Consider the following 12269-nt stretch of genomic DNA (forward strand, 5'->3'; position numbering starts at 1 on the left):
ATCTGGATTCAGACTAGACTGAGTCCAATGTACATCTATAGACTATACAGTCCAATATAGATTACAATATACCCTTATGCAGATCTTTTAAGCGTAACATATTTGCATACAAGTTGAAGTATCAGTCACAAAAAATACTTGTATACATTAATATAAAGTAGCCCCCTTTCTAGAAATATAAATAATAGTAAAATGTTTATATACGTTATATCTTCATATATTGGATCATCATCATGACATTCTCTTCCTCTAAAAGCTCATTGGTTTTGACCATACATTTCATAGAGCAGGATAAGTGTTTATTTGAACACATGCAATTTTTCTTTTTAATTCCATTTATATCCCGCCCTTCTCCGAAGACTCAGGGCGGCTTACAAGCTTAGCAGTAGCCTTCATTCTATGTATATGCCTGCTTATTAGGGCTTTCACACAAACCCCAAGTGGCATTATTACAAAGTCAGCTTAATTGCCCCCAACAATAGAAATAAAAGGGTGTGTTTTTAGATATTAAGTGGAAAATATCAGTGGAAAATATAAATCTATATCAAAATTATTATGCATTTCAATATTAAGGTGAAGGAGTGAGTTTATGGTATTCAAATAGTAAGATAGAATTGATATGCACTGCAAAATAATGTCAACATTTTTGAAATATATATCATTTATTAAACTGACTGTAGGTTTGTGAATTTCTAGTAGGAAAAATAACTGGAAAAGACAATGGGATTCTGATACCACTAATTCTTCTGGATTCCTCAATACTTTACAGACCACAGTTATCAATGAAGACATCCTCTTTAGCTTATTATTCAGTGAAGTAGAGAACTTTGTGAACCAGTCAGCTCTGCTTAGTTTTTTTTAATGGGATTGTGTTCCCCTGTAAAGATCAGCTTCATCTGTGATTAGATGTTTTCATCATACAATCTCAAAACTAAACTATTATATTATGCCTTAATGCAATGGTGACACATCTTTGAACATAGTTTGGAAATCTAAATCAATATGAATATAAGTGATTATATCACCTGATTTTTAAAAAAATCCTAAATAGTAAAACTATACAATGGTTTAGATTTGATGGCTGCAAAAGGCTGCCATGTGTTCGTAGTAACAGATGTACCTGCTTCAAATGTTTATTTATTTAATGGATGGCCGAACTCCTGTATGACTCTTTGGCAGCTTTCAATTAAAAAAAGCCTCCAACATATAAAATGAATACAAGAGACAAGAAGAGCAAAATACAAAGACAAACCAAAACAAATGAAACCTATCCCAAAAGGGGTGCAAAAAAAAAAGAATCTCTTGCAGAGTTGCAGATGGGTATTATCAATAAAGGAAAATATTTGTAGCACAGGATTGAAATGTGCACTGATGATGTTACCTAGGGTAATGAAATATCTGCAAGAAAACAACTAAGCTCAGAGACCATCAAGGACCGTCAGATAGGTGGTATGTTCCCATGTATTCCAAAGCTCCTTTTGGAATTAAATACCAGTCTGGCAAGCACTCAAAAATACTCTGAATCTATGGAGATCTATTAAGTGAGCTGTTTCTATTGCTCTCATATCTGCATTTGAGTTCTTTGGATGAGGCCTGATACATCAGCATATAACCTATCAACACCTATGTTGATATGACATATCAACACATAGCCTTCTACTGTAGAATTTTCTACCAAGAAACCCATGTAATATGCTACTAGATTTCTGAAAGGAGATGACTTAAAGATTGTATGTTAAGGGATGGGAGAATTCAAATACATTCAAAATGGTTATATGTCACAAATCAATTTTATTAATTTAAACGTAAAGTGAATGGAGGAAAGTTTCTGTACATAATGGTTGACACAACACACTGTACAATAAGGGCCAGACATACTTTTAGCCAGCATACAGATTAACCCCTTTCCCAAAAAAGGAACAGGGAGCAGGAAAAAAAAAAAGCTTATTTTGCCTAAAACAAAAACCAGCTTCGCAATTGAAAGACTTACATGTCTGCTTAACCACAGACTTTAAGCAGTCCTAGCATTGGCTTGTTTTTGGTAGATCAAGTTACTGACAATGAAGGGCTATATTTATAGTCAAATAGTTTGAAATAAGTCACAAAATAATGTAAACTTTAGCAGCAATATGCATCCCCCACAAAAAAGGAGTTGCCCCAATAAGGCTGTATGAAGCTTTGATTCAAATTGAGGGCAAATCATCAAATCAAATTTTCACAGAAGTGCCTATTTGGATTTATTCAGCTAAACTTACAGATTATGGATGTGAATTGAATTTTTATATTGAATTACAAGTTCAAGTTGGATCTTGGCTGAATCACATACACTTATTACCTAATAGCTATTTTTGCTACTAGCTGACTTAAAAGCTGGTTTATTCTACAAAAATAAAAATCTAGAAAGTGGTAAAATATATCTAAAATATGTATTTATAGATAAGCCAGCTGTGCCTAGTATTAAAACTTAGACCAAGAATTTATACTCATGCATAGATTCAGGCAGGTTTTGGTGTAATAAGGGCTTTGTTTAGCCATGGGTATAAACAAGGAGGCTTGCAGGATATTACATATATTTTCTCAACCTGTGCCAATTTTTCCTTCCAATTTATTAATAGCTAAGAACCCTGATTAAATATGAAAACACACTGGTGTTGGTATAATAGAGCAGGAAATAATTTTTTGAGGAAGATACAAGATGCATTTGTTACTAATTCTGGCCAAGTAAGCCACACGGATTTATCTAAGTCAGGTCAAAATAAAACTGTCAGGATTGTCGCAGGTTAGTAAGAAAGGATAGAATTAATTAAAGAACTACAAACAATGAAAACAAAATTGGCAATAACAATTTTACTTGTGCCCATTGCCAGCAATGGACCAATACAAAAATCTGATTGTTAGTGTGAAACTGTCAAAATTAAGGATTTTTTTTATTTTAATTCCATTTATATCCCGCCCTTCTCCGAAGACTCAGGGCGGCTTACAAGCTTAGCAGTAGCCTCTTAATTTCATTTCAAGATGTGGGTTTACAAACAAAATCATTTCAAAATGCTTGCAGGTTTTAAGCATTCTAATGTTTAAAGAAATATGCATTGCCACTATAGCTTCTTATTTTAAGTAAACACCACATGGTTTGGGACATATTGTGCTCTCATGTAGAGTTAGAAAAGATTTGGGATTTCTGTTTATGAATTACCCATCTTAAAATTCTTAACTTCTACTGTGCCTGGTCTTTTCATAGGAGTTGTTAATGAGATTTGGACTGCAATAATTGACATGCTTACTTTCGAATTGAGCTCACTGAATTTGGTGCTGGCAAGGCATATAGAATATGGTTATTAAAGTGTATAATTTTTTGCAACAAATTGGTTATTTTTAAAAAAGTAAGACTAATTTCCATAGTCAGTATGTGTTGACTGACTCCCCAAAAGCATTTCCTGTTCTATTTTAAGATAAGATGGTACATCTCATATTTAGGTTTTGAGTGCAAAAACATCTTTTTTACTTTATTAAATCATGATACATTACACAAGGTTATCTTTTTAAAAAGTTCTCTATATTTCTGACAAAAAGAATAGATTATTACTCCACATTCAATATTTGCACGAGAAGACAATGACTTAAATGCAAATATTTTTTCATTGGCAGAATTCCAGTAATATTGCTCCTGACAGTAAAAATAGAAGTAGGGAGAAGCAATTTTTGTCACACTCTCCTTTCTCCTAAAATCCTGTTCCGGAACTTATCCCATTTGTTTGCAACTTATTCCTGGGGATTCCTGGGGTACAAATAATAAAAAAATGATTTTATCCATTAGGAAGGTTCTTCTATTGTATCAACATCCTTGCATGGACAGAAGCTGTTCAGTTTATGATTCACAACAGTTAAACAAAAGGAGCAGAACACTGTGCTCAGTTTGCAAGCAGTACTAATACATATGATTCATATCAGTTAGGAACACATTTTCATGTGTAAACTGCTACTTTTCTTGGCAAAGTACACATAAACAATGACAAATCAGGCCTCCATGCGCACTTTAAAAGAAAAGTAACAATTTAACCATGCACATTTTTCTCATCTGATTTAAATGAAGTATATTTTGCACTTGAATCTATATATTCAAGTACAAAGTATAAATGAGAGGGTAGCCTATTATAGGCAAGGTAAAATTAGGGATTTGATATTGTGATATAACAGATTTGCAAAGAAAAAACTAAAAGAATGAATAAAAAGTGAATCCTCATTGACACTTGACAACCATGGTTTTGGTCTTGACAAATTGATCTTAAAAATTTCAATTTACACATTATACACAATTCTTTTATAAGGCACAGCACAATAGTTTGTGCACACACTGCCTCATTCTTCACCAAAAAGCCATTACTACTATTCAATAATATTTGTCTAAACAATATGTAAAACATTGTCCATTAGAAATTTACACAAAAACATTCTTCCTGTACACGATTGTCTCAGTGATGTACTTATTTTCTTAAATTAGAAATACTTCTACTTTGCAATGTGCTAAATCTTTTTGTGATCAGAAGGCAATGACCAGATATAGCCTTCCCACAAATTGTACATATCCACATTTAAATGATGTCAAAACAGAATCTGTTCATAAATAAGTAAAGATTTACAGAGTACCCTGGATCTGAGGAAAAAAACAAGAATAAAGTAAACCTTTAAAAATGTGTCCATGTTTTTAAAGTTCAGTCTTAGTTGTGCAATCAGGTTTGCTGTATTTAAGATGTGTTCATACCACATTGGAGATTCTAGAAATCACAAAGCACTTCCCAGTCTCTTCACAGGTACGAACATTTAAATGTAGTGAATGTGGTAAGAAGACTTTGCTAAAACATTCTCATAATGGCTTGTTCTCATTGGATTCACAGTACTAGAATGGACAGCTGCTTCTGAAGAAAAAGATGTGCTCCGCCATTTATTGAAAGGGCAAAGGTTAAGACCATCTGCAGCTGCACATCAACATGATGAAATCACAAAATTCTGTAGGCCAGTGCTGAAACAAGACTCAGGAACACCGTCCACAGATGTGAGGGAGGTTCCGAGGTTACAAAGTGCTACTATAAGTATTCCAGTTCCAAGGCATGATGAAGCGCCATAAGGTCAGAGTGACTCGAGATCCTCCAGAATGGCATGGCATGCTGTGAGCAATATAAACACATGATAGGGAAACAATGTTACATGTTGTTTTATTATCACAGTAGTATTTAGCTATTCCATATTGCAAACCAAGAATGCAAGATAATTGTCAAAAACCACCAACCCTATAAGAAATGCATAAAGGTAAAGGTAAAGGTTCCCCCGCATATGTGTGCTAGTCGTTTCTGACTCTAGGGGCCGCTGCTCATCTCCGTTTCAAAGTTGAAGAGCCAGCCCTTGTCCGAGGACGTCTCCGTGGTTATGTGGCCGGCATGACTAGATGCCAAAGGCACACGGAACACTGTTACCTCCCCACTGTAGTGGTCCCTATTTTTCTACTTGCATTTTTACGTGCTTTCGAACTGCTAGGTTGGCAGAAGCTGGGACGAGTAACAGGTGCTCACTCTGTTACGCGGCACTCGGGATTCGACCCGCCAAACTGCCGACCTTCTGATCGACAGGCTCAGCGTCCTAACCCACTGAGCCACCGCATCCCTACTAAGAACTGCATACTTAAATGTAAACAAATTAAGACAGATCACACTGAAAGCAACTATGTTAAATGAATGAAAACTTACTGTTAAAGGCCTGTCTATTTTACTTTTTTTGCAAGTATTATTACAAATATATCTTGAAATGGATTCTATTCAGGATAATATTTTCCATTAAGAATTCTAGCTTTTCACAAATAAAGATGCTGGAGCCAGGTGCCCCTATGGCCGATACACAGAAATAATAATGCCTAAAGCAATCATTTTATTCTCTAATCTAGTAACATTTGAAAAATATTGATAATTATGCATTTACTCTGAAGTGTGAAATGCAATGAACTACCCCACTAATGCAAAGTCACACTAGAATAATAATTTGCTATGTATCTATGGGGATTTTCAGTCAGAACTGAAAAAGAGTCTTGGATGAAAAGCAAAATATCTTCAAGGAAAAACAAAGAAAGTCCAATTGCCTTTTGAAAAAGCACCTCTGAAACAATTTGCTATGAACTTCATTATGTATTCAAATTCAGGACTAATGTTCTGAGATTCTTTTGCTAAGTGACTCTAAGTCAGGCCTAGCATATCTCTTACGTTTCCAAACACAGCAATCTCAAAATAAAACAAAGTGCTTTGATTAAAAAAATGCTGAACCAGAGCTTCTTAAGTGAGCTTCATAATACAGATAATACAGGTTGTCAACAATATGTTTAGATGCACTAATTCTTATCACTTGTACCAATGTATAAAACAGCAAAATAATATTCATAGTTGGACTCCAAAGAATAAATTACTAAGTGTTGCTATTTACAGTATGTACGTGAATGATTGCCAAATGTCCTTTTAAGCCACAATACTTTACACTCCATTTAAATTCCACTTCAGAAGTTTCCATAACCATCACGACCAACCATAAAATGGTTAAAATAAGATGAGACAGATAACCTTTAAACCATGTGCAGCCCTCAGAATCCTAGCAAAGGTTCATAAAATTCCATAAAAATCCTAATATTGATAAAATTCCAAAAATGCAGCTGTTTTTTTTTACCTTAGACTATAATTTTTTAAAATCTCTATCGACCTGCATGTCAATAGTTTAATTTGAGAAACAATTTGGAAACTCTTTTTCACAATAGTCAAGTAGGCCAGTTTGATAGGATTAAAGTTAGGTTTAGGAGAGACACAAACAAAATAAAGAGAAACGGTCTAAAATGATTAATTTTGTCACACGTTTGGTGTGATGATTAGTGAACAATTCATTAGTAAACATTTTCTTTCCGCCTTCTTGTTGACAAATAGGTAGTCTAAGAAAAATCCTATAACATTATTATTTAACTTAATCCTTTCCTATTCCTTCATAGCACATGGACATTGGTAACATTGACCTTCCAACAAATACAAGGAAGTATGCATATAAAATTTAAACACATTTGTAAATAATGCAAATACTGTCAATGACTGCACAAATACTGTACTTGTCTCAACAAGTTCTTATATTTTTTATTACAGATTTTGTTCAAGGAACTGTTTTTTAACATCTTTCTTTATATGGCTACCAGCAAGAAACAATTTTTTGAAATAAGAAACACCACAACACAGGCTACAGCTTGGAACAGAATAAGTATAAATACATATTTTAATATTGTTAAGATTGCTACATTTTTAGCTACAGCAATTAATTTGAATGGAAAATTAGGAATTAATGTAAAACAACTCTTCATCATACCATCAGCCCTATTAGTCTAGACCAGGCCAGAAAATGAACTCCATAGGAAGATTAGTTACAGTAATGGAATCTTGCAAGTGCTGTTCCTCCTCCTCCTCATCTCCAGCGAATCAGAGCAGGGCTTGTTAAACTGCTTCTAAATATTATTTTGTTTCCTAACTTTAAAAAGATTTTAACCCCCTTCTTTAGGCAATAGTTCTTTCCTGTTTCTATAGCACCTCACACCTCCAATATCAGTAACATACTGATCTTACATACTACAAGCTCAAACTGAAAAAAACCCCACTCCTTTATTTTCATGCATGAAAAATCGCAATGTGGTAATTTGGGAAAGGCTAGGTAAATAACTAAGCATTATGATAAATATTGGTAATATTCAGATGTAGATATTTTCTAGTATGGTAAGCATGTCGTACATATAGATAAAAAGGTTCATATATCATGATTCTTATCTGCATCAGTTATCCTGTGAATTAGTCCAAGTAGTTTTTCTCATTTATTATTACATGAACAAATATTTTAATTATCCAACTGCCATGTATCAGCCTTGCATACAATACTGATTCTGAATACCTTTCATCTATTCTCCAATGCAGAATAGTCTAGGCTCTAAGCCATAATATTTTAACAGCATACTTGAATTAGTTTATTGGCAGCAGAGATGACTAGACACATCCAGTTGAAGAGCAGCTGGCAAGATAGCAGCTTGTTTTTGACTGTCAGCTGGTAGTCAGGGTGGAACTCTGACTTGACCACTTGAGACAAATAGCAACTGGGATTGAATAAAATTAGTTTGTGTGGTATGTAAGAGTACCTAACTTAAATCCTTTTATTTTAGTTTGTGTTCTGAATATTCATACAGCAACGGAAGGAACATTTGCAATTCTTTTTTTATATAACACCGCCCGTGTGCTGTACATGTGTTATAAAGAGTTCTACCCTGGCTCCAGCTCACATTTTCCTGCAATTTCATCCAAGCTTTTAGGCCAAAAGAATAGAGAAGGTGCATTTGCTATGATGGGCAAACAGCCAGCACGGTTTGTTCCTTCCCCAAAAGATCAGGCATATGGGAGGAAAATCTCCCTGCTGGCAGCATTGGCAGCAAGAGATCCACAAGGTTTCCTTTATTATTCTGGCTTCAGCAAAAACCACAATTGAGACCTTTACATTGAAGGCATATAAATATAGTCACAGACAGCCTGAAAAGTAGTGTTTTTGAGGTGAGGTAAGAATATGAATGGTCACAGACTCAGGAGGATGTTTTTCTCAGGCATGAATACATATGGTCACCAAATTCATTGTTGATATAATCCCATTTAATTCACTGTTGTTTTGCCAGGAGAAAATGTGGCTGCTGCCTTGTGTCCTAGGCTGGAAATTTCTTCCGGCAACAAAGAACACATGAAAGCAGTGCCTCCTGAGGATGGTTCCTATTTATTTATTGTACAAGCATAGTAGCTTTCTTAGCTTACAATCCTACATCCAATTATATGAGAAAAAGCTTCACCAAAGTCATGAGAAAACATGATAAGGATTGCACTGTAAGTTGTAATTTACATTTTAAAAAACTGGTTATTAAACGGTAGCACAAATTTAAGTGCATAATTCTTTTACCAAGCAGAGTATGCTTTTCAATTATCACAACACAAAAGAAATACTGTTTAGATTAAATATAGAAATAGACTGCAAAGTAAATATTTGCAATGGAAAGACTTCGGAGGACCGGACAAAGAGAATGGTTGGATAAGAGACAGCATAGCTTGCAGAAGGAAGCAAGAGGTTCTGAAAAGATCCTCCCCAGTTTCTCAGGTGTTAAAGGAGATGGGGAGGGCCGTACTTTCGGACTTGCAGTATTCTGTCACTGTAGCTTACAATAAAGTAGAATAAGCTCATTTAATTGTGAGTCTTACCTGGCTTACACCATGAGGCCAACAGCAATCTTTCTAGGCTGAAAGCATAATTCTCCTCTCCCCCGCCCCAAGGTCTTTCCCACGTTCCAATACAATATTTGATTTTAAAATTTATCATTAAAGCTTAAAATAATTTTATTTCCCACAGTTCTTCTCCAACCCTTTTTCTTGAACAGTAGCTACAGCAGTTGCAACCCAAAGGAAAAGACATTGTTGCTCTAAAAACTTACTCCTTTCTTCATCAAAGTTTCCCTAGTTAAAATTACCCAACCAACTTCATCTCATGAGAACAAAGATCTAAGTATTTATTAAATCTCACAGATAAGACAACAGCATGGGAATGCATTTAAGAACTAGAAGTGCTAGACCAAGAAGAGTTACAAGTTATGGAAAGAATTTAAAGCCTGTAAAGACTTAACATTTTGACAGTTCTAAGCTTGAAAGAAAGCACTTATGTTCTTTATTATATTATAACAAATATTTTCTTTCAAATGCCATTGTTTTAATTGTGGGAGCAACATGGATTTTACTAGGGCTCTCATTCTAAATCTTTTGAATAAAGCCAACCAACTATGGAACTATGGCAAATAGGCTGTCCCTGAAGTAACTACAGGGGTTTATAGGTAATAATCAGCACTTGGAATTGCACCTGGAAGCAAAGCAGCAAACACTGCAGTTTGCAGAATAGAGGTGTCCCGTGCCTACATGTTCTAGACCAGCTGAAGCTTCAAAATAGTTTTCAAGGGCAGCATTTTGCAGTACTTGAGCCTGACTATGGCATGAATGACTGTCTGAAGAACCACCTAGTACAGGAAAGGCACAGTTGGCACAAAGATGTTGCTCAGCAAAGGCTGCCTGGCTACAATTACCACTTTCTTTTTAAGCAGAAGTTGTGATTCCAATTGGACTTTCATCCGACAGTATGGATGAAAAGTCCTCAAATCCAGGGGCCCTAATATCTACAGCCCAATATCAATGTTGGTAGGATTGAGTTCCTCCCCACATTCAGGCCTATTCAGTCCCTAAGCACTGAGACAAATCTTCAGTTTCCCCACTTAGCCAACCTGGGGTATAATTAGTATCAGCATATTGATGGCATAGCATCTGCTGCTGCTTCTTGGCAAAGACAAAAACATTGCTTGCACCTTGATACAATTCTCCTTTTTCAAAAATTTGTTATGGAGAGATTAAAGTTGATTTCAGTAGATATTGTGCATGAAGGCAAGGATTACAAGAATGCAGATTGCATGTTATAAATATAAATAGAACATCTAATACTATTAATGATTTGGTTGCCTTGGTACATGTTTCTGTTCTAATGTAGTTGAATTTAAGGATGATTTAAAATTTCATTGAGGTTTTTGCTGTTTTGGACTGATTTGTTGAGCTTTGGTATATAGATACTGAGCAAGCTCTTGTGTTTTGATCCTATTGAGCTTCATGGTGCCTTTAAATACAGATTCTAATCGTTTGTAAAGCCTTGGGTAGTGGAGCTTGTTTTTAAATTTTGCAGCACTACTATAAAATAAAGTTATAAAGTGAGTAAAACATCAACATTGGAACTGTTGCAGCTATAATATGCAAACAGTCACAAAAGGTGCAATATGAAAGCTTTTGTGTATATTTTGCAGGTAACTATGCAGACTGCAAAATCAAATGTGTTGTCTGAACTTTTTATGTTAACACACACACACACACACACACACACATATTCTGTATATGCATGTATGAGATGGTAATCCATAATGAGGTGGTAATCTGTGCTGACTACTATCTGCTATCCAAACTACATTAAAGGACAGCCAGAAATCCTCATAGAAAAATATGTTTCCCATTTTGTTCAAATGTGTAATAAAGAAGCCTTTCTTCCCTCACTATCTTCTGCTCCAAGCATCAGTTTTTTCAGGAACATTAGAGAAAAAGTGTCCAAGAAGACAAATATGTATATTACCTGAGATAGCTTGGTCCTAAGAGAGAATGTTCAATGCAGTGTAACTAAAAGTTCATCATTTTCAAAGGAGGGAAGAATAATAGACTGCATACTAATTCACCACTACAAATGCATAGTCCTTGGAACAAGCCTGAAGCCACCTGTATGTATATATGAAAGCAGGTAATGTTTATGTTTGGTAAAACTTTTTATTGTTCTTGAGGTTGATTATTAATATACAATTTGTGTTATTTCTTGAATTATAACTAGTTCACTAAGTGGCCAAAATATTATTTGAGCAACATATTAATTTGGCAGGGGAGGGGTGGAGCTGGTGATTTCTTTTAAAATCTTTGGAGAAATGATTTGCATTTTCTATTTTTAGCTTGTAAGTGTAAAACATTTTTATTTTATAAACACGGTTTATTTACTAGGTTTATGAACTGAAAAACTTAAAATCAATAATCATGGACAAAAGAGTAAGCTATACTGAGCACCATGGGGATCTACTTATGAGGAAGTATACGTAACAACTTTCTCTGACTTGATAGCCTCCAGATGTCTTGGACTGTCCTTCCAATCAGCCCCAGTCACTATGGTCATGCTTGGAGGGGAGACAATGAAGATTTTAATTAAAATGAAGTATAATTTATTTGAATAAATTATATAAGATTTTTTTTTAAAAAAATGTGTTATTACCTTTTTTGCTCCTTGTTCTTCTTCTACACCGTCTCCTATGACAACATAAACTACTTTTCTTCCAAATCTTTGAATTATGCGCTCAAAACAGCTTTCTTTTCCTAGAAAGTTCAAGCATATCATTAAGCCCCAGTCTGGGAAAGAATAGTGTAGTTTATTTCAGTTTAGGAAGCAATAAAATTGCTGGGCACGTTTGTTTTATACTGTAAAATAATTATTCCTGAACTCCTGTACATAGTAGGTAAAATTGATTTAACCTGATGCTAAGATCATTAAGTTATAAGTGGGCAATTGAAATAAATGTTCTTATAACAAAACCACATATAATAAATAAAAACATAATAACAAATCAT

General features: G+C 34.6%; 1 protein-coding gene across 1 annotated transcript in view; it reads right to left on the reverse strand.

The window, feature by feature from the left end:
* Positions 1 to 1603: 1603 nt before the first annotated feature.
* Positions 1604 to 12269, reverse strand: part of EYA1 (EYA transcriptional coactivator and phosphatase 1) — an 84404-nt gene continuing 73738 nt past the window's right edge. Inside the window, exons 18-19 of the mRNA XM_083359380.1 lie at positions 11917 to 12017; positions 1604 to 5162 (exon numbers count right to left, since the gene is read on the reverse strand). Coding sequence (XP_083215506.1) covers positions 5082 to 5162; positions 11917 to 12017 — 182 coding nt within the window. The 3' untranslated portion in view covers positions 1604 to 5081. The remainder of the gene's footprint in view (positions 5163 to 11916; positions 12018 to 12269) is intronic.

Source organism: Vipera ursinii (genome assembly GCF_947247035.1).
Source record: "Vipera ursinii genome assembly, chromosome: 3".
In the NCBI taxonomy this organism is placed as follows: domain Eukaryota; kingdom Metazoa; phylum Chordata; class Lepidosauria; order Squamata; family Viperidae; genus Vipera; species Vipera ursinii.